The sequence below is a fragment of the Strix aluco genome, chromosome 4 (assembly GCF_031877795.1).
Source record: "Strix aluco isolate bStrAlu1 chromosome 4, bStrAlu1.hap1, whole genome shotgun sequence".
In the NCBI taxonomy this organism is placed as follows: domain Eukaryota; kingdom Metazoa; phylum Chordata; class Aves; order Strigiformes; family Strigidae; genus Strix; species Strix aluco.
In genome coordinates, this window is record NC_133934.1 from 51,065,827 (window position 1) to 51,092,697 (window position 26,871).

Sequence of the window (26,871 nt, forward strand, 5' to 3'; positions counted from 1 at the left end):
CGGGGCCTTCCCCGGCGCTGCCGCCGAGCGAGCGGGCGGGCGATGGCGGCGGGACGGCGGCGGCGGCGGGGCCGGGGGAGCGGCCGCCCGGGGCAGCCAGGGGGCACGGGAGGTACAGACCGGCGGGAGCGGAGCGGCCGGGGAGGGCGGCGGGCGGAGAGGGGGGCGAACCTCTGCATCAGCGGCTTAAACGTGTCCCGGTGCGCGGCCGTCGGGGGAGGCTGGGAGGAGGGAGAGCACGACGTGAATTTCCCTATCTGGTTACACGTTGGGGTTAAGCCGGGGAGGTGTGGGAAGGGTGGACAGCGAGTCCCCGGGGGGGTCAGGGAAGGCTTTGCTGTGAGCATCTTACACGCTTGGGCATCCTGGTGCTCAGCCACTTGTGCTGCAGTAGGGCCACACGCAGGTAACTGCGTAGATCTGGTGCCTCAGGGTCAGGAAAGCACCTGCAGCCCCTCAGCTGTAGGCAAGAAGGGGCTTCGTTCTGCTGTAAATAGGCAAGGTGTGCATTTTCCGTCATTGCTTCTCCAGTGTCTTGTGAAACACCTGACTTCAAGGCGTCCTATCACCAAGGCTGTGACAAATCTGGGGCGGTGAGATACCTCAGGAAGTGCTTTATCTCCCCGGGATACTCCACAGCTGTGCGAAAGTGATAGTGTGCTTCTGCTGATGTTTCAGTGATTGACTTGGGAGCTGGTGGCACAGCAGCCTAAGAGATGGAGAAATGTCTCTTAGTGATTGCCAGGAGAGTCACCTGGCATGAAACCAAGCAGTGGGTAGGACAGAGGAACCCCAAGGGGCCTGAGAAAATGTCATACACACTTGTCTCACTTTTCACTGAGGAGCAGAAGCTCTTGGTGAAAGCAGTAGCACACAGAGATCTTGGGGAGGGCGCCGAGATGGATAAGATGCCCGCTGCCTCAGCATGACAGCCGTGCCTGCCTGTATTTGTTCTGCAGAGGACACGCAGTCGCAGAAGAATGAGAAGGTGCAATGCTCAAACCACGATGCAACACATATGCTCATTCTCTCCCCTGATGGGAAGCTTTCTGAACATTGGGCTACAGCTTCAGCTGACTGCTCTAAGACAAGGTAAGAAGCTTTTGCAGCGTGGAGGTATGGATGGTAACGGTCAGAAAATGTGTCTGACTTTTCCAAGAGACTGAGGTATGTTCCTGTTGTAGAGAGGGAACTGAAACACGTACATTCCTAGTACCCAAAACTTTATCTTCTTTTTAAAGCCAGCAAGAATTGCCTGATTCTGAGGATAATACCAAGATCTGAGCTGCATGGGGTGCACACGAGACAGGTTTCTCTCAAACTTAGTAAGGATCGGTAGCACATACCAGAGTAATGCGGATGACTTGCAAACCACACGTGGCTTGGGAAAACTGGGTGAAAGACCCAAGCACACCCAAACCTTGCCACCTTCTGATTAAGCTGTGAGGGTGTTGTGGTTTAACCCCAGCCAGCAACTGAGCACCATACAGCTGCTTGCTCACTCCTCCCCCCTCCCAGTGGGATGGGGAGGAGAATCGGAAAAAAAGTAAAACTTGTGGGTTGAGACAAGAACGGTTTAATAAGTAACCTAAACTAAAATATAATAATAGTAATGAAAAGGAATATAATAAAAAAGAGAAAGAGAAATAAAACCCAAGAAAAGACAATGCAGTTGCTCACCGCCCGCTGACCGATGCCTGAGCAGCGATCAGCCCCTCCCGGCCAACTCCCCCCAGCTCATATACTGAGCAGGATGTTCTATGGTATGGAATATCCCTTTGGCTAGTTCAGGTCAGTTGTCCTGGCCATGCTCCCTCCCAGCTTCTTGTGCACCTGCTCTCTGGCAGAGCATGGGAAACTGAAAAATCCTTAACTTAGGATAAGCTCTACTTAGCAACAACTAAAACGTCAGTGTGCTAGTGACATTATTCTCACACTGAATCCGAAACACAGCACTGTACTCTTCTACTAGGAAGAATATTAACTCTATCCCAGCCAAAACCAGGACAGAGACTAATCCTCATCTAAAAATGGCACAGCAGTTTGCTGTGGGGTTTTCTGTTAGCTTGCCTGGGGCTGAGCCTGATTCTCTTCCAGCTTCCCATGGTGCAAACCACAATCAAATCAGTTAGCCCAGCTGCAGTAGGCTAGCATAAGAGCAGGGTGAATCAACTTACAGGTCACCTATATTTTTCCATGTAATTCCTGCTAAACATGCTAGGACTTGGCGAGCAGAGGATCTTCTTTCTTTACTATGTCTCATGGCACAGCATCTATCTATTTTGATTTGGTTTTTTTTTTTTTCCTTATTTTTGTAGGCTGGTGAAAGAACTAAGAAACCAAGATATTGTTCAAATAGCATGTGGGGACCAGCACGCCATGGCACTGTCCAGAGGTAGCCTCTTTCAAAGCACACTTCTCCAAATGGGAATCACATTATGGCAGGCTTGTGCTTGGAAGGGAGTGTTTGAACTACTCCCAGTAGTTGGTGACACCTAGTTGGCGAAGGGTGGGGGACACAAAGTGCGCTGGCTACCAGCGCTGCCCTTTCCTCCCAGCACCCAGGGACATGCAGCTCTGTCACTCTCCAGCTCCTGACCACTACCCCTCTGCAAAGGTGTGTTGTGGAGAGCAGATGTGGCCACTCCACTCCGTTGTCACCAGACCTGCTCAGTCTTAAGTTGGAGCACCTCTCTGGTTGGGAACTTCTTGCAAGTATGGCTTTAGAGGTGGAAACATCCTGTCTTTATTCCTGCTGTGCAGCGTCACACGGGCAGCATGGGCTGCCCCAGAGGGGTCAGAAGCAAACAGGGAGATTTGGCTACAGATGGTGGTCTCACCTTGCAGCTAGATCCCTCAAAACAACACAATTTTCACTCCTACTACCAAAGACTCAAGGGAGGCAGTGAGGCTGAGCTGTTTCTTTTTGTTCTGTGTGTGAAGGAGGTGAGCTCTTCACCTGGGGCCAGAACACCCACGGACAGCTTGGAGTGGGGAGCCAAACCACGCTCATCCCCCAACCACAGTTGGTGGAAAGACTGAAGGGCATCCCACTAGCTCAAATTGCTGCTGGAGGAGCTCACAGTGTGGCCGTGTCACTCTCTGGAGCTGTGTACTCCTGGGGAAAGAACGATTTTGGACAGCTGGGACTCGGAGACACAGAAGGTAAGGAAGGACAGCAGTTTGGGAGCAGAGCAGTAGGAAGGTGTTTTCCTGGCCAATGCAGACACAGGAGTGGCTCTGGACTGTCAAGCCCCTTTGGAGCAGCAGTGGACAATAAAGTCTTTTGAAGAAAGTATACCTGGATAAGTTATTTGTTTCCAAGCTATTGTATCCTGACCAGGAAGGGCATGCAGGGACAAGGGATTTAGGGGTTGTGTTTTTACAGAGAACTTCCAATCATTTTATGGAGCCAACTGGATAGCATGGGCTCTTAAAACTGTGTGTCTCGGAGGTCTCTTTCCTGTCCCATTCTCTCTCCAGGCAGTCTTGCATGAAATAATTTTATACCTCTTTGCCTTCTTTAATTCTCTGTAAACACAAGGTGAGAGAAGAATTAAAATCACCCATTGTCTTCAAACTTAGAAGACCGGAGCAGAGTTGCCCTATCCAGACAGAACCTGAAGTCAGCAGGGTCTGAATGAGTCCACACCCTTGAGAGCTATTTTGAAGCCAAATACCTTTTGGCAAGCAGATGTCGAAGTGCTGTGTTTTGTTTCAGATCAAATGTAAAGGAAAAGAAAATACTATGAAAAAGAACATTATGAGAAAAAGTATGTTTATGGTGGAGGGTAGGAAACAACCCAAAACCAAGTTGTAAATACATGAATTGCTGTAAGAGGGGACTGAAAGGTGCTAAAAACCCCGTATTTTAGAAATCTTTCTTTGTGTGAGACCCCCCCCTACTCTTTCACTTTAGCAGTACCATCTCCTTTCCAGGCAGGAGCTGCCCATCATACGTTAGAGCATTAGAGCACTGGAAGACTGTGTTTATCTCATGCGGGACAGATCACACTGCAGTTCTCTCCAAGGTGAGTTTGATGTGGAAAGTCAGCATCTGAGACCTCACCCTGTGAGAAAAGATACGCCGCTAAAAGTCAGCACAGAGAAATTGGGATGGCAATGCCTGCTTCCATCTGAGTCTAAAGACAATCCCCAAGGGGTGCTAACTAAGCTATTGGGGAAACCAGCCTTTTCTCAGATTCCCATCACCTGCATGCAGACTTTTGCAGGGAGATGGTGAATGGGAATCCTGGGGCAAAGAGGTACAGTTCAACTCTCAGTATTTTTGAAAATTTTTTTTTTTTTTTGTAGCATATTGGGGACTTCAGAAAATGTGAAGAATAGCTAATTCAGCAGGCTTCACTCATACAAGTAAAATTCTTAAGCAACAGGGAGTTATTCTCAGGAGTTAAATTGCTTTTTTCAGGAGTTAATTGATTTGGACATTACAGTGTAAGATTATGTTTGATGAGAAGTGAACTCTACCTGTGTTTGAATCAGGGAACTCTTTTAAGTAGAGTCCCATATAACATATTGTGTCTTGCTTGCTCACTCTTGGTGGTGACCATTTGAATGCCATTAATAATGCAGTGATCCTGTTGTTTGTTTCTTCATCTTCCAGGAGGGGTTGGTGTGCACCTTTGGAGCAGGAGGGGCTGGCCAGCTCGGTCACAACTCCACCCGCAATGAACTCACACCTCGTGTGGTGGCCGAGCTGTGGGGAGCAAGAGTTTCTCAGGTTGCCTGTGGCAGGTGGGAAAGTACAAATAAAGTGCCTTCTAAGGTCAAGGTCTTAGGGGAATCACTGAAGAGCAGTAGGGAGGGGAGTCACCAAGATGTTCAAATCCCTGTATCCCAGTAGGTCAGCACTGTCAGAATATTGTCCATTCCTCATGTGTAAGGCACCCTCCTGCCACAGCCCCTGTGAAAGCAGAACCCTCAGCCCATGCCAAGCAGAGGGCTGCAAAAGATACCAGAAACCCTTGGTTTTTGCTCTTTTAAGAAATGCGGGATGTACTGGGTTCCAAAGGGCAAAAGACTGTTAAAAGCCTGCGTTGGGAGAGTCACAGAGTTCACGTCCACTTTGACAAACTTGTGGGTCCTTGGAAAGAACTGAAGAGTGGTGATAATTATCCAGTTTCTGGAACTGAGCCAGAAAAAGTCTCCTGTCAACTCTCCTGGGCTTTGTATCAGGCTCAGCAGCATAGAAATTGTGCTTGAAAAAATGGAAGGGCGTGAAGCTAGCAAGGCATAACACTTTATTTTTGTATGTGGAACCAGGATAAATCACAAACATCAGAGGATAATATAGGAAATTTGAGTCCATATGTTTCTTTATTGCTGAATGTTTATGCAAGGAAGAGTCCTAAGACTTTGGTTAAAGGGATTCTATAGCTGAACTGTCAGGACTTTTAAAGACAAGCCTCAGCTATTCACTCTGAAAACATATCTGTAGATTTTATTCTGACTAGCTCAGTGGTATTAGCTTGTTATGACCATTCTTCTTTTTCTGAACAGACAGCACACACTGGTCTATGTTCCCTCCTTGGACAAAGTCTATTCATTTGGTTCTGATGAAGAAGGACCGCTGGGAGATGAGAGAAAGCCTAATCAGTTGATACCAATTCCCATCAATTCACCAGTGAATACTGGAAGATCCTGTCAGGGTAATTAGTCATTGCAGATGTGTACAATCTGTATTCTTTTCTTCTAGGGAGATTCTTGCTTTCTTGATTTCATGTTTACACTGAGAGGCTAACATTATGTCTCATGCTTGCTTGATCATCCCAACAGATTCTAGCAATGGATAATTCCTTTTCTGCTTGATTTATCATCATGGGTAATGGCCACATAGAAACAACTTTTAGACAGACAGCTACTATCTTGAGGGATTTTTTTACTGTTCCGTATCTGTGCACTGAACTCTCTGAAGATAATGACTGTCTCTTCAAATGTTCCTTTGAAAATATTTTGATTCTTTCACAGAAAACGACGTGCCACAAGAGGTGATTGAAATTATTGCAGGAGGAAACCGAAGTATTGTCCTTTGCAAGAACAACAAGGTATGTGCATATTTGATCATGGCTTCTAATTTTACCATTGTTCACATTACTACTGGAAACATACAGATTTTCCATCCTGCTCTTACTGCACCAAGTTCATATATGTCTCTTGAGGTTCTTTCCATGCTTACACAGAAACTAACTTGTAGTGCAATTATATATCTGTTTTGTGGTTAATGCATCTGGATCGTGCTGGATGACCATTGATTTGTTCACACTTAGGCTGAAATCTTTTTTTGTAATGATTGGCTTGAAAAAAAGAATCCCATCTGCTAGACCTGTAGCCTCATCAATATTTTAATGATTTCACACAGAATTCCTGTTTGAATGGAATTGCCACTCTGAAGGATAAAGATGTGGACACATGGATTTCTAATTGCAGTTCGCAACACTGGGAGAGTATGAAAAAGTAAGTCAGAAACCTGCTGGGTTTTTTTTACCCCTGATACATGATTTTCTCTAAAAACTATTCTTTGGAGACTATTGTAGGGACTGATGTTCAAGAATCTAGCCGAGACAGAATCTTGTACCAGCACTTCTTACTTAGGTTTTGCACAGGAAAAAGAGGTGTTGATAAGCAACAGCCCTTTGATAACCCTTTTGCAGGAACAGAGCAGATGTACTGGCTGGCTTTGGAGGTCTGTCCTCCTCCTCTTGCACAGAATGATTGTTAAGTTGATGAAGAGCCAACAAGTTAAATCAGTGAAAGATTTGGTCTGCAGGCTGAGGCCTTGTGCAAAAATCATAATCCAGAGTACCCAAACTAGAATGCTTTGTGTGTGTCAGCATTTAAAAATTAGCGATCCCTTCTTTAGTTGCCCATTTTCAAAAGCACTAAGTAACTACTGCGGGAAGCCTTACACTTACAGCTGAAAATTATGAGTATGTAGTCTTTTTTCAGATCTTACGTGGGAGGTTATTTTCTTTGGCCAGCTGCTGATTTTGAGCATTTAAAAATCTTGGCTAATTTAGATCTAAATGTTTCCCTGACCACTTTTAGTATGGTTTGGATCATATGGAAAGTGGTTGTTGAAAGGGTGAGAGAGAGAGGGTTCTTTCCAGATCTCAACAGGAAGATCCTGACAGCAAATCGCTTGATAAAATAGCTGCTTTAATAAGAATAGAACCAGGAATACAGGTAGTGAGTAAGTCTAACATCCCTTCAGACACTGGGAACCTAGCTTTCGTGCAGCAGCAAATGGATACCCTGATGGATTTTCCCTCAGCATGCTACAAAGATCCTCCATCTGTGGAGGAGTTCCTCCTCCCTCCCATGCGTCAGTGCCTTTTATTTTGCATAACAAGCAAAATCAGGTAATGTCCCAACCTGTCTGGAGAAGTTATCTCCATCATAACACCCACCAGCATGCAGCCCATGCTGGCATGGGGTGCTTGAGCAGGTTCCCTCACACAAGCAGAGGTGGCTTGCCAAAGATCACTAACTCCTCGAATGCCATGTCTTCTGCAACGCTCTCGATAAAGTAGTGCTAAGAAAAGTTTTATGTGGTCAGGTGCAGACACACTTGTACACACGGTTTTTGTTCTTTCAGAATTAAAAGCCTGAAGTTGCTACTCATGCTGAAAGGATTGACTTTGCTTTGTTTTTTACTATCAGGAATATCAGGCGGATCTTTTCATCTGAGGCTTGCATCAATGGAAGCTTCCTAGAGAAAAGGTAGTGTACGCTGACTCAGACAATAACAGAATATATTGGCTGCAAGTAAACTGACCAGAAAGTGTTATTTTAGGCCACATATGTAGAGATTAGTCGTATCTGAATTTGCAAGAAGCCAGTCTGTATTTTTCAAAGCCCAAGCTAAAATTAAATTTTTTATCCCCCCAGTCCCATTGAAATTTGCTATAGAAGCTCACATTCTAGCAGATTATCCTATAGTGACATTTGACAGATGATGATAATCCCTTTATGCACTACTACAGCTCCCAAAGGATCCATAATAGCTCCTCCCGGCACTGTGCAAGTTGTTTTAGGGTGAAATACAGGAAGCCTACCATTAACAGTGCACAGCCACACAAAACAGAAAGGATCAGGTCACACCACAGTGAGAGTATCTTCTTAGAACAGATGAAATTATACCAACTGGAGCTGGGGCTGAACTTTCCAAGTATTTTCTGATGTTAAGATGCTTCACTATTCTTCAGTCAGTAACAAAACCCAGCTTCTCACATCATTTGGTGCTCTTCTTTTTCCTTTGTGATAGAGACAAACATTTCAAAACTTCCAAAGAAGTCTCGGGTGTAGACATAGCCAAAGTGCAACATTTTTATGAGAAGATCAGCAAGAAGCCAGAAGTCTTCCAAGAGGTAAGGATTCGATATAAGGATTCCCACTACACAGATACTGAGGAGGTCTGGATTTGTGCGTGAAACTTGGGAATTTCATGCCAACCTAATTCATAGATTATTTTGGCAAAACATAATTGCATTTTTTACCCTTGCCTCTTTTTTTTTTTTTTTTTCCTCTGAAGGTGCAAAAGGAGATTGAGAAGTTACTGCCATCATTGTCTTCCTCTCCCATCTCACCTGAAAATTTCAGAGTCTACTTGATCTTGCCTTTCCTTCTGCAGGGACAGGATGAGAGCTCTTACCATGCTCTCAGGCTTCTAGCACAAGCCATCACGAAGCTCCAGCCAAAGGACCTGCAAACTCTTGGTAGTGTTTTATGATGATAGAACTGAATGATTTAAATGCTTGGTCATTTTCAGCTGCGGAGCAAGAGTTAGTATCACTGATGTAATTTGTTCTAGAATTCAGTGTGAAAGAAATGCTTTCAGTAGAAGTAGAAACATGGGGACTATGCAGCAAGACACAAGAAAAACAGAATTCTTAGTTTGAGGTTTCCTATTTTGTGTACTGCAAAATTAAGCATTTTTTGGGTTTAATTCATTTGGTAAAAAGAGAAAATGCAGCTTCATCCAGGAATGGCAGTTATTTGCATGTTACCTGTGATGGATACTTCACTAGCTGCTTTCTTTACAGAATGCCTGTGGTCAAATCTAGAAACATCCTTTTTCGAGAAGCTGATCATTCTATATCAGAGGGTTTCCCAGAAAAGCCTTTTTCAATATCACACAGAAGTCATAAGGAGCCAAAGAAACCTCTCCAACCTGCACCCACATGAAACAGTGACCCTGCAAATACTGCAGATTCTTTACCAGGTGAGAAAGTGTTTGGATCCTGATTAGATAGGATGTATCAGTATGAGTATTTTAATCCTTTTTACTTGTTGAATTATCTCTTTGGGTTTCCCTCTTACAAGGAAACACGGGACCTTGTCATTTGACATTGCTTCAGGAATCTCATTGGCTCTACACCAGCATAGCTTTGAAGGAATCCTGCTCTTGACTTGTGCCTGGCTGATCCTCTAGAGAAGTGCGAAGCTGAAGCATGTCACCACTCCTGGCAGGGGGAGGGATGCTTTCAATGGTGTGAGGAGTGCATGCACTGATGCATACAGAGCTACTGATGTGGTATCCATTGTGTAGCATGCTCATTCCCCTTTCTGCTGGTGAGATCCCTCACCCCAGCAACTGCTCACAGCATTTAAAAGACAAAACCCACCTGCCTGGCATGTTGTGGCTGCCACAGTAACACTGCGTGATGCTTTAAGAGCCCGTTACCTGAGAAATTTTCTGGGACAATAGATTTAGAGCATCTTTAGCTGCATACAAACGAGAGGAAGAAAGGGGGCAATAACTGTATTCTTCTTGACAACCATCCTTTCTCATGCTGAGATGTTCAAGTTTCAGGAAAGTCAAGAGCTCAAGCATGCACTTCATATGAATCAGAGTGAGCCATTAAATTTTGTTCAGAATTGAATATCCTTTTGGCTGAGAATGCAGATTTGGGCCTCGAAGTTTAGACTCTTGAATCTGTATTCATTCAGAAAAAAAACCTGAAAAGTGCAGCAGGCCTACTCCTCCATAAGTGGTTACATCATTTGGAGCTTTACATGTTCACTGTGTCCCCAGAAATCATATCTTTGCCAGACAACAATTGTGAATGTGAATAGGGAATATCAGATTGTCCTGCAAAGTGAAACATACCTTTCCTGACGGAGTCCTGTTAAGGGGTCTTCATTGTAAATGAAAATTGCTCTCCTGCTAGTTTATACGTGGTTTTCTGAGACTTCTCACTGTTGAGTTCTGTGCTACTCATAGCACTTCTACCCTTCCACTCCTGTGCAGAATCTCAGAGCACTTCCTGCAGAGAGCCCTGTTACTCCTTAGTTCTGTCCTGCCACACAGATGCATGGCTCACTAGATCTGCTGACACCCCTTTTCATATTACATATATCAATACAGGTGAACTCCAGAACTGGTTTCAGAGTACAAGAAAACAACTTCTATGTGCCTCAAGTGAAAGCGATTATGGAATTGTTTTTCATCTTTAATGTAAAAGAAGTAAGTATAAAATCTTACCAGCAGTGCAAAGCAGGGTTTTTTTGTTTTATTTAAATGAGTTGATATATATGAAAGTCAGCTCTAGACTCTAGCTCAGTCCATCTCAAAGACAATGCATTTTCCCTAGCCCTCCAGCTGTTCTAAATTATGCAAGCCATTTACCATCCTGGTATTTTGGTAGCTACAATAGTGCCTTTCCTGAGATGACCCCTGGTTCTAAGAGTTGGAGCTGTCCTCCAGTGTCTTAAGCAGCTCTATTTGCTTTGAACTGGTGATCAGTGTGAAATAGCACTGTGAGGGATGGTTGCTATACTTCTTGTTCCTCCGGATTTTATTATGTTTAATTAACAGAAATATTGTGAGGTCTCTAAACTTTTGCGTAGAAATCCTGCTGAGCATTTCAATTTACTTACATCTAAAAACGAAGCCATGGTACTAAAAAATAATCTGTGAAATGGTTCATTTCTTCAGGACATGAAGGAGTGAAAATTAGCTACCAAATGCAATCAGTGTCACAGGAAGCAGCACGAGGTTGTTTAAGGGTGGTTTAGATGAGATGTTGGGGGATATGGTCTAGGGGAGGACTTTGTAGAATAGGGCTGATGGTTGGACTCGATGATCCCAAGGGTCTTTTGCAACCTGAATGATTCTGTGATTCTGTGAAATGGAAACGTGGATAGTAGGGGCTTCCTTAGGCAAAAAATGTGGTTTTCTGGCAACTTGGCTGGAATTCGCAGGGCAACTGCCTAATTGTTTCATAAGCTTTCATTTGCTGATGTACCAATTTTGTATCAATTAATCAGAGCAGAGGAGGAGGAGGTTTGAGAAACAGTATAGAATCAAAAGCCAAATAGGACATTACCTGAAGTTGCTGCCTTATCACACTGGAGGTGTAACAGTTTGAATTAGATTATTTTGTATACCAACATCTACTTTTGGTATTACAGATAATAAACCCAACAGTTTTTAACAACAGTGTACCATAACATGGGTATCCAGGACATTTTTCTGTGTGTTTTGGTTTAGCTGATTTATGGAAGATGCTATTAAAATCACTCTGTGTTTTATTCTTGGGGCACCGTAATGCAAGTATCTGCCTGCACAGACAGTTCAGATGCCTCTCTGTCAGCATTTCCCACTCACAGAACTGTGTTGAGAAGCTGCTTTTAGAAAGTGTGCCTCTGTTAGTGTAGCGTTCATGTACACAAGAAGGGCATGTTTCAGAGACACAGGACTTTGCCAGGGTACAGACTGGCAGTTCAGTCTGCACGTGTACCCCTGAACTCTGATTTTACAAGAGAAAATCAACATATCTTTTTCTTTCTTCCTTGTCATTTCAGATGGCCCTGTGGAAGCTGACCAAATATCCATGCATCTTTGACATGCACGACAAGATTGCCATTCATAATATAGAACGCAAAGCTCTGTCCAGCCCCTGTAGTGAGGTAAGCGTGGCCAATTTTTTTTACAATTTAGAAGAGAAAAACACACTTCTAACAGACTGTTACTTCAATCTTCAGATAGCCTTGATAGTGATGGAGCCGGATCACTGGATTTTTCCAGTCAGAAGACAGTACCTTCTGCAAGACATATGGACCCATTTAAATAATGCATCAACTGAGCAATTCAAGAAGATCTTAAAGGTAAGATACCAAATTGTATTATTTGTTAGCTCTGAATATATTGCTGCAGTGCTCTTTCGTTTTCAGTGTTACTGAAGTATTGGTAGGAGGGTTTCAGTATTCACTGAGCATACAACAAAACATCTAGTCACCAAATTCTTATAAAACATGTTCCACAGGGGTTGTAAAATAAATCTGGAGGGCAGTATCTTACATTCTTACTCCAGGTAGCCATCAAGCTTTGTTGGCATAAGTTAAATGCAAGTGACAGTGCTATTTACTGTGAAAGTTGCTTCAGGGTAATGTAATAGGGTTGCTCAGCAAACTGGTAATTGGCAAAGTCCATTACTATGACTGCTAGACTGACTTTAAAGACTCTAGGCTAGTTTACTATAGGTGAAAAACCTGGTGGCCAGGGAGCCAGCCTTAAGAGGTCAGCAAGTGACACAGCCACAGAAGCCATTTATTTCACGGAGATGCTGCCTGAAGGGAAAGGAAGGATAGTGCCAGCAAGGGATGAAAAGCTGATTATAATGCTGCTGTCTCCATGTGGCTTTAGTCTGTGGTTTCCACACAAACCCAAAGGTTCTGACAGCTATATTTTTTTCGGGTATCACAATGCTAGCCCAGCCCTGCAGAAGCCATTAGATGGCTGATGTAGGAACAGAGCACCTGGCCAGAGCAGAGCTCAGCTTGGGGACCATGTGCCATATCCGTCACTAACACAAGGGCCATCAGAGTCCAGCACCACGCTGGCACAGCAGGAACCACCAACCTCAGTGCCCTAGTACCCAGTCCTGGTTCTTTTCAAGTGAGCCTTCTTACCAACCAGAGCTGTCAAAGCTTTTCCTTCCTGTATACTTAGGAGAAGATTCACAATGGCTCCTAGAGCTACTTCTCCTTCCCCCTCCCTGACTACATCAGCTGAAAGAGGCATTTGTTTACAGCTTGTGCTCTGTACTGTCCTCTAGATCTGGAGTCTCTCTCCACTGATTGTACAGGGAGCTCCAACAAACAGCTGCACGTAGCTAGAGTCAGCTTTCGAATACACGTCTTGCAGGCACTGCTTTTCAAACTGTGCATCACAGCATTATTTGCCCAGCAGCAGCCTGATCAATCTGACTGCATTGTTAGTATCCCACCAAGATACACTCAGGTCTGCAGTATTTACTACTTGGTGCTGCATTTCTGAATTTTTTAGCACATAAAGGACATTCATGTGTTTGTGTTGCAGATATACACCACCCTGTAGCAAAACATAAAAAACCCTTGTAATAGGTTATCATAGCATTAACCTGCCCCCTTTGTAGCTGTGTCCTGTGAAGACATTTTGTCAGACAATACCGAGAACACAGTTCTTTGCACATGACACCCTCACAGTGGTCTGTCACTCCATTCTCTAGTGTTGCTGTAAATGAAAACAGGAAAGGTTGAAGTATTTAGCAGGAGTATCTGCTGTTCCCTGTCTAGTGAGGATAGCACTAAGTGGAAAGATACTCTGCATGCGTAAAAGCATTTGTAGCTGCCAACTTGGCTACCAAATCCTGGATTCTGTTGGTGGTGTTTTACCACTAACCTGTCAGAAGATGCCTCTTTAATGAAGATGACCCAGCCTGCCTATCAAACTTGGGCACTAAGACACATTTAACAAATAGTACAGGGACATACATCTCCTAAGTAGACACTGGAATATGTTGGAGGCCACCCTAACAAAATCCCCAAATGCACAAGTACATCTTTTCTGGAGCACTCTCATTTCCCCACAGCAAGCAAGCAGCTACTGGACATACAGACATGGGTATCATTCAAGTAAATGTCTTCATTTAACTCAAGTTTTGTTATTAAACATCAGCCTAATTTATTTTACATTCTGACAGTGAGACAAATACATTTCAATACACCTATCAGTTCAAAACAAAACTAAACCTTGTAATTCAAAGAGAGATTCATATCACTGCATGTTGTCATTGCTTATTATTTAAGATCAGTTATTTCAGTCAGGGTACAGTTCTGCAAAAATGATCACCACCTAGAGGATTTTCATCAGTGCCACTACAATGCACAACACTCTTGAAGGGATACACTAGAAGGAATTAGTGCCTCTTGTTGTTCCTCCTCTTTATCTGCCTTAGCAGTAATTAAGTAATAGGCTGCTGCAGAGAACTTTATACAGTTCCAGACACCACTAAGAAAATGACAACAGTCACTAGTGCCAGAAGGGAACTCTCTCAAATCAGTTGCAATACCTGATGAGATTAAATAAACCGTGTTACTTTAGAGAAGCCCAGAGATTAGCAAATGCATCACACTAGTTGTGCCTAAAAAGCTTAATCCCCATCCAGGTCCACAGGTGGAAAAATACATAAACTGGTATTGTGATAGGAAGGAGGAGACTGTAGAAACATAAACTGTTTGTGCTGGTGCAGCCCTGCGGGAAGGTTTCATCTACACTGGCTGAGTAAAACAAGCCTGCTAGGGACAGGAGAGGAACAAGTACAGTCAGCGTGGGCAGGGAGGGCAGCATGCCTCCCCCGGCCATCGCCCCGCTTTACCACTGTGGCTGGGGGGTTCCTCAGGGCTGCTTCGAGCCCTCAGCTGGGGGCTTCTTCTGAGTCGTCCTGGCAGCCTCTGGGACCATGTTCGGGATGCCGTCGATGATGGGGTATGCAATGCCCAGCTCCTCGTTAATGAGCTCGTTAGTAGCTTCTTCGTACCTGGCCAGGCAAGTCAGGGGAAGACAAACAAACGGAGGAGTGAATAACCTGAGTTTGCCCTCTGCCAGCCCTTCCCGCTCGACCCGGGGCGGCAGCAGCAGGCCAAGGGCAGGCAGCGGGAGCTGCTCTCCCGCCCTGGAGGGCCCGGCGCGGCCCACGCCCCTCACCTCACCTCAGCGGCCGCTTGGAGAGCGGGCACACCAGGAAGCGCAGCAGCGACGGCTCCAGCGGCTGCGGCCGCACCGAGCCCTGCCCCTGGCCCTGGCCGGGGTGCTGGCCCTGGCTCTGGCCGCCGCCGCTCGCCGCCCGCCGCAGCAGCAGGGCCGCCGCACAGCGCCCGCCGCGGCGCAGCATGGCCGCTGCCCCGGTCCGCCGCGCCCCGCGCCGCCTCCGGTGCGCCCGCCAAGCCGGCCCGGGCCGCGCTGCCGTGCGCGCACTGCGGTTCCGCTCCCCGCCCTCTTCCCCCCGCGGTGCCATGGCTGTCTCCGGGCTCGCAGGTGTCGTTCGAGGGCGAGGCGGGAGTGGACCAAGGCGGGATGTCCCAGGAGCTCTTCAGCGTCGCCGTCAGGACCCTCTGCCAACCCAGCACCGGCGTCTTCCGCCGCGTCGCCTCCGGCCTGGCCTGGTTCCCCAGCCAGGTAAGGGGCCCCGCGGCCTGGGGAGGAGGGGGGCCTTGCTCCCCGGAAAAGGCATGTCACGGCTTTCTCTGATGGGTTTGTTTTCCACCAGGCCCCGAGCGGTGAGCACACCTTCTCCCGGATCGGGACGCTGCTTGGCATGGCCCTGTACAACGGGCGCATGGCGCCCTTCCCCTTCCCCAGGGCGCTCTACAAAAAGCTGCTGGGCCTGCCGCCCGCCCTGGAGGACCTGGAAGAGCTGTTGCCAGCCACAGGCCGGTACGAGCCGGGCACGGCCCGGGCCTTTGCGGGGAAGCTACGGCCGAGGCGGGTCTCCTAGCTTGGCGGTGGGCACTGAGGTCGCCAAGGATACCCGTGGCACCTACCTTTGCCATTGCAGAGCTGCTAAAACCCACAGATTGCCAAAGTGGTCCTTGTCCAGGGCACGGATGTTGCTGTCAAACAGAGGCTGGCATCGCCAAAATAAAAAGCGAAGCCCCGTGGCTTAGAGGGGGTCAGATTTCTGCTCCACGTGAGCTTACGTCCACACTGTGAATATATAGTTCAAAACACTTTGAGCTGTAGTTCAGATGTGGAAGAACTAAGCACCCTGTTACTAATGTTGGGTTGTTTTTTCTCTGATTTGGTAATTATCAGTTTCCACCATGTTGTTATGCACAAGCACAGTATTGCCATATGCTGCAGTTGTGCCAAATCTGAGAGCCCGTGTGCAGGGTTTTCACACGCTGGGAAAGATTTCAGGCAGATACAGCAGGGAGAGGTGCTGCTGTCACCAACATAAAGCTTCTAGGCCCCTGAAGCCCAGCTTTCCACACAAGTGCTAAAAACAGCCAAGAAGATGAGAACTCCTTCCCATGAGCCAGTGATTCCCTTGAGGTGCAAAAGAGTCCGCAGTAGACTGAAACGTCAGGTTGCCTGCAATACTTTGAGAGGTGCTGCACCCCAAAACAGTTCTCCCAGATCATCCCACTAAATGGTATCTGGGAGAACAAGGCTGTGGACCAAGCCCACTTGCTGCTGAACTTTGTGTAAAGTTATCCCCACAGGGCGTGGGGGTGGGCTTGCCTGGAATCCTTTGCAGAGAAGGCATTTGCCCTCAGCTCATAGCAGCAGCCAGGCATAAGTGTATCGATCAGTTTAGGGCCATATATGAAGGTTCTCTGTGAGTATAGGTTTTCTGTATATATGTGCATTTAAATACTGCTTGTCAAAAAATGGGTTTCGGTGGAATTTGAAAGAGCATTGAATGGTTATGTTTTTCCTCTCTTTTTTCCCTTGTTTTTCAAAAGAAATCTTCAGGGGATTTTGGATGAAGAATGTGATCGTACCCTTGAGAGCCTGGACATGGACTTCACAGTAAGACACTATTGTGCCATTCAGACGTGTTATGCATGTACTCAGGCAAGACAGTGTTCCACTGCAAATGACACAACTTGTCTGTAAACTCAAAACTAGTAAGAGTGCTATGTCAGGCCCTGCAGAAAGAAAGAATGATAGATGTAGCGCATATGTATCTGTCATATATAGATGTAGCATCCAATGTTTTCATTTATTTGCGTAGATAATGGAAGAAGGAGAATCCATGGTTACTGTTGAACTTAAAAAAAATGGTGCCAACATTCCCGTCACTAAGGATAACAGGTTGGTTTTATTTTTCTTTTTCTTACTCTGTTGTCTTGTTACAAGTGTATGAAATACCGTATCTGCCCATCCCCATATACTCTTAGAAAATATTGAACATCGGCATTGTGCTGTTGGTCTTGGTCCAGTAGGTTGTATGCTTTTGGTTCTTGCTGTACATGCTGCATATGTGCCAGACATTGGCAGGTTGTGCAAGCAGTGGACAAGAAGGCGATCCTTGGACATCCTGGCATGTGCATATACAGAGATGCCTGGCCTTATCAGGGAAATTTCTAACAAATGTGTAAGATACCCCTGAACAGTATTTTCAGGGAAATACAGATAATTTGTCTGGGAAATCCAGCTATAGGTACACCTTTATAAGGTTTTTTTTATGAGCAAAATGTTTCCTGCGAGTTATATATATGGAGTGTATCTTGTATATAACAGAGAAGGAGCAGTCTATCAATAAGGTGTGTCAATATTAACCTCAGCACAGGGTACAGAGAGAAGTTCTGTGGCCTGAGTTACAGAGATGATCTGAGGACCCTGTAGGGATGCAGGAAAGGGCTGTTTAGGAAGCTTGAAGTACAACATTTACATCGAGTTGATTGTACAAGCACAATGTCACTAAACAAATCCCCATTACAAAAAGAAAGAAGAGTGAAGTTGTACCGATTAGTAGCTGTGCAAGTATTTATTTTGATTTCAGGGTAATTCTTGGGCATTCAGTGGGAGTTTTGCTGACTTTACACCATTTAGGTCTGCTAGGTTGCATCTTAATAGTGAAGTGTCTGATAGGATTTCACTGAGTGTTCACACAAAGTACAAGGAGTATTATCAAAATGAATCCATGTTGGCCAGCATTCTCTTTTATTTGTGATGATCCTCCCAGCTGATTCCGTGAATAAAGAATTGCCAGTGATGACTGCTCTTGGTAAAGACTGAGTCTTTACAGTAGAGCAGGTCATACGGAATAAAGGAATAAGGAATTAAGTTCTCTATAATTCTCCTTTTAAAAAAGCACCTATTGCATGGCTTGTTTGATTCAAAATATATTTGCAGGAAAGAATTTGTTGACTTGTATGTGAATTATGTGTTCAATGAATCGATACGGAAGCCATTTGAGGACTTTATGCAAGGGTTTTCAAGAGGCTGCCCAGCTAGAAAGTGGAAGATGTTTCACCCCACAGAGCTCCAGATTGTTCTCCAGGGACACGCAGAATTTGACTGGCATCTGCTAGAAAAGGTATCGGATACAAGCACAGTGTACTTCTGCTATATCTGCTGAGCATAAACTCCTTCTGACCTGTTCTTTCATTGAGTGTGTAGGTCATGAACAGAAGAACAGAAACTCAAGGGACTTTCTCTTTTTTTTGGATTTGTGTCATTGTTTTGAGTCTGTTTCTATTCTGCATCAGGCACAAGAATAAAGGGGACTAAAATCAAGTCATAGCTCAAGGATATATGAGTCTTTGAAAAACAAATGAACAAGCAGATTCCAGAGGTTAAGGGGATTTGAATATCTATGAACAGCATTATGAAATTTATCAGATAAACTATTGTTGCTTTAAATAAAAATGGAAATAGGATTAACTGGCCTGTTTTGTTTTTATCTCTTTGACAGAATGTGACATACAGTCAGTATAAAAAGTTAGATCGAACCATCAGGAATTTTTGGACTGTGTTTTACAGACTCCCAGAAGAAAAAAAGAAAATGTTTCTTGGTAATATATAAGGCATTTTAAACTTTTCATAGCCCTTTTCTCTCCCCTGCAGCACACATGTTAGATGCTTGCACATGAAAATACTATAGTTCCAAATGGCTTTTTGACATGTTCCCCCTGCTGCTGCATTTTCTGTTCCCCCTGCTGCTGCATTTTCTGGTGAAAGCCACAAAGAAGTGACACAAAGAAATGCACAGACACAGCTCTGACCCTCCTCACATCCCTTGAGGCTTGCCTGAGTGCATGTGACCACCTCGAACCTTGCAATTACTTTATCCCTTACTTTTGTGGTTATCAGTTGTTGGTCAGAGGCCTCAACTTGTGTGAGCAGATTATGTTGACGTAAGCGGTTTAGCTTTCTCAAAGGATCGCAGAAGATGGCTCATCCTTTTTAAACATAGGAGGTCAAACCTAGCCTGGCCTTTCTCATCCACAAAGTCTATATAAGTAAAAATAAAAGAGGACTTACAATTATTATGAATCAGCAAGAGACTTTATTATATTTAGGTACAAATTCAACAAAGCAAAATAATTAGCTTATGGAAATGGCCATATTTTTACACTAATTTACCGCCATGAGTTTCATCCTCTGATAACATTATCTTGGATTTTTTTAAATTTTCTAACTTGTTTTTGTTTTTCTTTTTCCTGTTCCTTCAGCTTTTTTGTCAGGATCTGATCGAATCCCTGGCTATGGACTGGAATATTTTACATTTTGTATTGCAGATCCTCAAGCAGAAAAGCCAGATGAGGTCTATCCTTTTGCCAATACCTGCAGCCGCATTTTGTTCCTCCCGAGATACAGCAGTAAAAGAATACTGAAGAAAAAGTTGCTCTGTGCCACAGAGCATAATGAAAGTTTTGGTTTGTGCTAACTCTTGGTCAGGAGCACTTTAAAGCAAAAAAAAAGAAAACAAGTTTTGTTTCACGTGTCATATTTTTCTCTGTCTTATTTTTACTGCACTTTATAAACACTTGAGTGTGTGTATTCACTGAGATTTTATATTGATTATAAAAATGAGCTTAGACCAGATACCTGATTGTTAGATTACAAAGTTAGGAAAGAAGATTCCTATTTAACATGCTTCCAAAAAGCACTCTGATAACCAAGTATATTTACATATACGTGCATCCTGTCAGCACTGTGCTGGTCTTGTTTAGTCAGTGAGCTTTCAGCAGCAGGGATTCTATGATTTGTACGTTACCAAACACACAGCCAGTATATGCTCAGCAGTCATCAATGCAAGAGGAAGTTAGTGTAAAGTTTTCATCTGTATTAGTTAGGGATTCTCTCGGGGAGCAACTGACACTAAGGTGACTGGCATGTTCCTGCAAGCTGTGAATTGAAGGAGCAGGCTGTGCTCACCTGGATATGGCCTTTGACTATCTGAGAGTAGTTCTTAGGATGAGGATTTGAGACTTTGTCAAAAGCTGTATTTCTAAAGCATTGATGGGCTTTTAATTTTTTAGTGTGATAGCACTGTGACATTTGTCATGTTTATATCTTTAAGATGTTTGATGTTGATGTAAGAGATGTTTGGCAGTTAAACAAAATGCTAAGCTTGCAGAACAGCTCTGTACAGAACCCTGTGGACATGAGGCTTGCTGGGCTGCTGGAAGCTCATTGTCGAAACTGCATAACACTGGCAGGATATTGACAATGTCAGGCAGGATGTAAAGGCAGGATGTGTATTTTTCTGTATATTTTGCTTTGTGTAAATACATATATATATGTAGAGAGAGACAACAATCATCATTTTTCAGCAGTCTTTCCTTTGATGTGTTAAATGTGTCAGTGGACGTACATATGTAAAGAAGACTTTTACTGTGTTGAATTAAATGGTGATTGATTAAATTTCCACACCTGTAGTTGTGTTCTTCCTGCATTACGCAGCTGCCTGTGTGTGACAGTGTATCTGTGTTTTCTGTCTTTGTTGATACGGGGAAGCCATGCACAAGAGAAGTCAAAGGCTGATGTAAGTCTATTTCAAATTAGATGCATTGCATAGGTCGAACAAGTCAAGGTCTTTCGCATTTGGTGCAGAATATGCTTTAGATGAATATAAAAATTGAAAGCCAGAAGAATTTTTACTTCCTGTTCTGTCTTGACTTTGTGTTGGGTATCACATGCACACTCTCTTGGACCAGGGAGGCTGCCTCTTTGAAATGCCAGTAAATGATATAAACTTTTTTGGAAGTGACTGTTAGGCTAGTGCCTTTTTTTTTTTCCTTTAGGAAAGTAACTGTTTCCTAGGAAAGACATAGGCAGTATTTATGAATTTCCAGTTCAGTAAAAAAGACATTGTTACATATTAAGAAAAATAAAGCTTCCTTTTAAGTTACAGTATAGTAATTAGTAAATAAAAACTTGAAGCACTCAAGTGCCAGGGTGGTACAGGAAAGCAGGTGGCATGGCAGTGGTGGCGAGAAGAGGGGAACTGGTGCCTTGAAGATTCCAGCTGCCAGCCAAGGGGAGTGAGGGGACATGGCCCATGCAGAGCTATCCCCTGTCCCCCTCACCTGCCTGGGGCAGACGGGACACCACAGGGATGCTTGCATCCTCTGGGAAAGGCACCACCCTGGGCGGGTGTATTTTTGTGGAAAGGGGGAGCTGACAGAAGCCCGAGCTGTTGTCCCTGTTGAGCTGAAGGGTTCCCATCCATCGCCTGGCTGATGCTGCCACACCATCACAGCTTTCTGTCATGGCAGTTTAGCCTGCTGCTCTTCACCAGCCTGCTCCTGGTTGCTTGTTTCCTCTTTTATGTTTTTCTAAGCCTCCGTTAGGGCTTGGAAACCCAGAGTGATCTTCTGTGCTGTGCAAGTGCACAAAAGATGTATTCTGTCTGGATTTCAAAATAAGCCATTAGAGATTAAATGATTATAGGTTTATTTAGAGCCTGGAGGTATTTCCTTCTCATCATGTATGATGCAACGTCACATGGCAGATTAAAGCTCAGAGTAACTTTCAAGGCTATTTTTAATTTGTCCTCAAATAAGCCCTGTTTTTATAAAAAAACCCTGAAAAACCTCCAGAGGGAGAAGAGTAGAGCACTCCTCTGTCATCTTCTGAAATGAATTTGAGCACCAAGCTGCGTCTACCTTTCCTCAAGCAGTGCTCATTATAAGGTATGCAGAGGGATACAATGTGAGTGAGCCTTGCACTCAGCTACATGAGTTTAAAATGCTTGACACAGGCAGCAAAAGTGTATTGAACCTGCACAGGAATTTTTTTTAGACCACTTGCCTGATCTGAACGTCACCTGTAGAGATGTGCAAGAGCCTGGCAGAGCAGCTGGTGTAACCAGGCTGGATCTGGGGGGGCACGGACTGCCCAACAGCTTGTAAGCTGTGAGAAACAAAGGAAGCCTGGTGAAGTGTGTTGGTGGTGAGCTACATGCTGCATTTGCTGCAGAGAGGACACCACGCAGCAATACCGCTTCCATGGAAGGTGGCAGGACCTCTCCTCAGTCGACTAATCCCCAGCTAAGCCCCTCTGAAAAGCTCTTCCCTAACATGGGATTGGCCAAAAAAGAAAATATACAGAAGAGTTCATTGCTTCCAGAGCAACACAGAGACATCAATGGCCACATAGAAGGATTTTTTCCTATTCACAACAGCTCTCTGGCCCAGATGGCTGGGGCATAGACTTGTGGCCCATGTGGCAGTTTCCCTGCAGTGGGGTGCTCTGCGGCTAGCTGTCCTCCCCTCCTCACGCTGCCATATCGGTGAAAAGCTCTGACAACAAGCAGGACTGACTAGGGATAAAGCATCACTATCTCTGCACAGCCCTGGTAAAAAGTCTGTGACATGGTCCACTGGAGCAGGTGGCTGGCTACCAACAGCACCTGGTGGGGGACCTTGGGGGAAAACACCTACTAGAAGACGGTTCACAGGGCAGGTGAAAGCTGCCACCTTGTCTGTCATTGTGGAGATAACACTAATGAATAATAACTTGTATTACCACAACATTCAGGAGACCACGTGCTTGCCCATGTGTTTTGACACTGGACTGCTGTTCAGCTGCTTGGGGGAGGAGAGACATGGTTTGGAAATCAGGATGAGCTGCAGATTTTGGCATCTCTGGATATCTTCAGACGTTGTCTCTGGATGACCTAACCCATCAGGGAAATGGTGAGCTACATGTTCTTCTGGCGAAGGTCCAACCTTGCCATGGGCCCGCCTAGGGCAGCCCTTAGTCAGCAGCAAGACGTGGGCTCCAGCCTGATCATCCCCAGGTGAGGAAGACCCATGGTGTGATGAAACCTGGGCTCTTTGGGAGTAATCAGCAGAGGCAGCGGCCTCCAGAGAGACCTGTGCACAGTGGAGCACAGGGGCACAAACAAAATGGGATTATTCTGGTGTCTTGTCTTAAAATTTTATCCATTTATGAAGGAGCAGCCTTGAAAGTTCTCCAAGTAGCCAGTTAGCAATTAGTTTAAGCAAGAGACTCCTGGCTTCCTTGGACAAATTACAGGCTTTGTTCCCTCATCTACTTATTTTTTTTGGTTTTTTTGTGTGTACCTTCCTCTCCTTGATTACTCAATCAGAAACAAACAGGGAAAATCTAGTGTAAAGGGAAATGCTGACTATTTTGCAAAGGTCTCCAGATGATGAAATAAACAAAACAAAAATAAACAAAGGAAGTATTTTTTCCTCTACGCTTTCAGTTATTCTAGAAGCTGCTTGTAACACTGGTTAAGTAAAAGCTATTGCATCACAGGTGTAATTTTAACTAGAGAGTAGATCTTTTTCTGCTAAGCAGGTATGATCCATGCAAATAGAGGTGAATTTTTATCCGATATGTGACACATTGCATGCTAAGTATGCAAACACTGCAAACTACCAGAGATGTAGTGTAAGGGAGATGCATACTGTGGGCACAGGACTTGCTTCAGGGCCCTCTTCCCTCTACCCTGAGCCCTTGCAAACATCTCTATGTAGTTTGCTCAAATATTCACTGTCATTTTGATGGTCTGAGCGGGATCCAGCTTGTGCATTGCTCTTGTGGTGTGGACTTTTTCTAATGGATGACATTGAAATCAGAAAACGAGTACTTGGGAGTTATATAATTGCTTGCTCATTGGCCTTTCTCCCCCCTCTCTTTCTCCCAACTGACATTTATGCTTTGACCACAAATATTTTCCTAAGGTTGAAACTTTGTATAAAATGTATGAGTTCCTAAACAAACAAGCCTGCCAGTTGCCTAGAAGCCACCTAAAATCCAAGATGAAAAGAGGGGAAAGGAACTGACTATTGTTACTAATAAGTGGTATTTCACGCTTAACAAAACCAAAAGGGTAATTTTGAACAGTGGAAAGCTGGCTTTCCCTTGAGACCTTCATTTAGAATAGCTTAAATTCTCGAATATTTGCATATGCTAACTTTGCCCATTGATTTCTATTGTCTTTAGTGCAGCTACTGATCTGCTTAGCCTGTAAGGCCTGCTAAATCTCTGCAGTCACAACCCTTGGCCGCAGTTTGCAGCCTGAGCTGGTTATCCACCGCGCTGGGTCTCTGGCAGCAGCCTCGGCTCCTGAGGCATGTCGCCCTCGGCGGGAACGCGGGCTTCCCGGACGACCCCAAGGAGCTCTGACCCCAAGCAGCGCCCCGGCTTCAGAGCGAGGAGATTCTCTGCACAGGCCTCCCTGGGGGGTGAGGCAGGAATGGCAGCACCACGTCCCTGTGGAAGTGTCGCACCCGCTGCCCCAAGAGCAGGCTACAGTCACTGCCGGGCGCCAGCAGGCCGGGGAGCCCCGCAGGGCCGGCCGACTGGCTCCCCTCTCACCGCTGCCTCTGCCTGGTAACCCCTCAACACCGGGAGCCGGGCCTCACCCGGCCTGAGGGAGCCGCAGCAGCCGTCGGCGCCAGCCTAAAGCAGCCCGTCACGCCGCCAGCCGGTGCCCTGCGCGGGGGCCCAGGGAAAACGCTGAGGCGGCAGGGGGCGAGAGGGGGCGAGAGGCGGCGGCGACCGCCACCGACCGCCGGCGGGGACACACCGACTGACAGGGCGCCCCGCCCCGCGCGAGGCGGGGCGAGGCGCAGCGCTCGCCGTCGATTTGTGCGCCGGAGCCGGCCCCGCACTTCCCATTGGCTGTCCTGCGCTGTCACTCCCGCTGGCGGCGGCGGCACCTGGGGGCTGGACTTCCTCGTTGCCGTGGCGGCAGCGGCGGGGCTGGCGGTAGGTGAGCGGCGGGGAGCGGCGCCGCGGCGGCCGGGGAACAGGGGGTCGGCGGTAGCTGCGTGCCCCGGGCGTCCTGCTCGGCGCGGTCAGAGCCCCGCAGGGGCGGGCCTGGGCCCGTTGCGCTGGGGCCGGGCCTGACTGGGCGCGGCGAGTGCCGGGAGAGGGAAAACCCGGCTGCCGGTGAGGCCGCCGGTAGAGCTGCTGCCGATCCTGGTACCGAAACGGTGCGTGGAGGGAGGATGGGACTCGCGCGGGTGCGCGGAGCAGCGCGGTGGCATGGCGGGGCCCCGCGCCCCCCCCCCCGCCGCTCGCCTGGCGCAGGACGCGCGTCCCCGGGCGGGGCCTCCCCGGGCCGGTGCGGGGAGCCGGGGGCGGCAGCGGGGCCGCGGCGGGAGCTGGCCGGCGCTGCTGGTGCCGCATTCCCTGGCGCGGCCGGCAGGGGGGTGCTGCCCCGGGGGGGTGCTGCCCCGGGGGGTGCCGGCGCTGGGGGGCGCCGGCGTCGGGGTGGGCGGCGGGTGCCCGAGGCCGCTGCTGTGGTTCCCTGGCGCGGGAGGCCGGTGTGCCCGCCGGGCCCCGCAGAGCCCGTGGGGAGCGCCGGTCTGGGACGGGGGGTGGGAAGCAGCAGTAAGCCCGGCAGGCAAGAGGCATGGGTCTGGGGTGAAGGAAGGGAGGTGTTCTTACTGGGATTGCAAAATGGAGAGGATGTGGGTCTTGTTTAATTTTATTTTAATTTTAAATGTTTTCTATGGGGACACCTTTTGCTGGGAGTATGTGGTTATGCAGTGGAAATGCTCTGTTTCTGCTTTAACTCATTCACTGTTACGTCGTGCATTCTCCTGCTCTCTAGCCTGCTCTACACTGGACATTGAGTTGGAGTAAAACGAAGGTAAACGGAAGAAGAAAGTGGGCTTGGAGATTTAGGGGCAGAAAGAAGCAGTAAATGCCTTCGTTATTGGGCAATACTGATAAAAGGAGCACATTTGCTAGTTGAAATCTCACAAACAACAGGAAAGGAAAAAACTTCGTGACCTGGCAGTTGGCAGATTTCTTTGTTTAGAGAGCATCCAGCCTTGAGTGTTGCTTGTTTGCAAGCACAGTATTTACTTAAATAACTTTCCCAGAAAGGGTACAGTTGCAGTCGCAGCTATAGCTTTAGAATATGTTTGTACAATCGTGTGAAGAGACTGTATGTCATGATAGTTATTGAAAAGAAAGAAAAAAAAGAAGGCAAAATAAAACATGTCCTGTCATGATCTTACATGCAGCATTATTATTTTACCAAACCACCAGGGTTCTTTTCTCACCAGAGGGTATACTTAGTATGTTAGCTGAGCCTTATTATAGCAGAGGGTGGATCTTCTTCCCACAATAGATTTCCTCAAAATATTTCCCCACAGTGTGATGTTTTCCTATCTCTAGCAGTGCTGTGTATATCCTTCACTGTTTTGATGTGAATTATTCCAGGAATGTCGGGGTTTGAGGATGTTGGGTTATACCTTGCCACTCCCCCCCCCCCCCCCTTTTTTTTTTGGTTATATATGGGCAATCTGCAAATGACCAGCTTTGCTGCATTACATCTCTTCTTATCTCTAAAACATGAATACCAAGCTGGCTGTGTTGTGATCTGTGAAGAACAGGAATGGCTGATGTAGTTGTGTACTGCAGCTCTTGCGCTTTTTGCAGTCCAATTTTTAAAAGGGACTGGGAACTTTAATGCCCTGATGCATGTAAAGGAAAAAAAAAAACTTCCCTAAGGGTTTATCCTCTGAAGAGGAGAATTCAACTTTTTTAACGTGTATCAAGCTGAGTGCTAGGAATAACTAGTCACTTCTAAAATTTCAGTTAAGTGAATAGAAACGTTATCTATATTTTTTATATATATA

General features: G+C 46.0%; 3 protein-coding genes across 13 annotated transcripts in view; 2 read left to right on the forward strand and 1 right to left on the reverse strand.

The window, feature by feature from the left end:
* On the forward strand, positions 1-20,668 carry LOC141922928 (putative E3 ubiquitin-protein ligase HERC4). Of its 3 annotated transcripts, none has more exons than XM_074823064.1 (23): positions 1-112; positions 960-1,092; positions 2,319-2,395; positions 2,944-3,165; positions 3,940-4,031; positions 4,625-4,755; positions 5,521-5,669; positions 5,989-6,065; positions 6,380-6,474; positions 7,681-7,740; positions 8,285-8,387; positions 8,552-8,735; positions 9,063-9,241; positions 10,388-10,486; positions 11,827-11,931; positions 12,007-12,129; positions 15,320-15,460; positions 15,552-15,718; positions 16,750-16,816; positions 17,022-17,101; positions 18,146-18,329; positions 18,708-18,807; positions 19,468-20,668. In XM_074823064.1, the coding sequence occupies exons 1-23, from the start codon at positions 43-45 to the stop codon at positions 19,680-19,682; spliced, it is 2,853 nt and encodes a 950-aa protein (XP_074679165.1). In that variant the 5' UTR covers positions 1-42; the 3' UTR covers positions 19,683-20,668. The 3 variants fall into 3 exon arrangements, with proteins under 3 accessions (XP_074679165.1, XP_074679166.1, XP_074679167.1); XM_074823065.1 differs by having other exon boundaries at positions 19,534-20,668; XM_074823066.1 differs by lacking the exon at positions 1-112 and adding an exon at positions 1,242-1,325 and having other exon boundaries at positions 964-1,092.
* LOC141922931 (phosphatidylinositol N-acetylglucosaminyltransferase subunit Y) lies at positions 13,942-15,312 on the reverse strand. Of its 2 annotated transcripts, none has more exons than XM_074823069.1 (2): positions 14,995-15,312; positions 13,942-14,822 (listed from the first exon to the last, which is right to left on the reverse strand). In XM_074823069.1, exons 1-2 carry the CDS (start codon positions 15,297-15,299, stop codon positions 14,681-14,683), a joined length of 447 nt encoding a protein of 148 aa, XP_074679170.1. In that variant the 5' UTR covers positions 15,300-15,312; the 3' UTR covers positions 13,942-14,680. The 2 variants fall into 2 exon arrangements, with proteins under 2 accessions (XP_074679170.1, XP_074679171.1); XM_074823070.1 differs by having other exon boundaries at positions 14,995-15,188.
* A 4,252-nt stretch (positions 20,669-24,920) lies between the features above and the next one.
* LOC141922933 (putative E3 ubiquitin-protein ligase HERC3) overlaps positions 24,921-26,871 on the forward strand; it is a 54,672-nt gene continuing 52,721 nt past the window's right edge. For 5 of the 8 annotated variants that reach the window (XR_012623141.1, XM_074823071.1, XM_074823074.1 and 2 more), the window contains exon 1: positions 24,996-25,212. The gene's annotated coding sequence lies outside the window, so the exon portion shown is untranslated. The other 3 variants (XM_074823075.1, XM_074823076.1, XM_074823073.1) reach the window with 3 other exon arrangements.

Bases quoted from the DNA above. Each gene is read 5' to 3' on its own strand.
- LOC141922928 (XM_074823064.1), top strand. From the start codon at position 43: ATGGCGGCGGGACGGCGGCGGCGGCGGGGCCGGGGGAGCGGCCGCCCG. The intron at 9,242-10,387 runs GTGAGAAAGTGT...ATATCAATACAG, and splicing joins TACTGCAGATTCTTTACCAG to GTGAACTCCAGAACTGGTTT. The intron at 16,817-17,021 runs GTAAGACACTAT...TTATTTGCGTAG, and splicing joins GCCTGGACATGGACTTCACA to ATAATGGAAGAAGGAGAATC.
- LOC141922931 (XM_074823069.1), bottom strand. From the start codon at position 15,299: ATGGCACCGCGGGGGGAAGAGGGCGGGGAGCGGAACCGCAGTGCGCGC. The intron at 14,823-14,994 runs GTGAGGTGAGGG...TTGCCTGGCCAG, and splicing joins CTCTCCAAGCGGCCGCTGAG to GTACGAAGAAGCTACTAACG.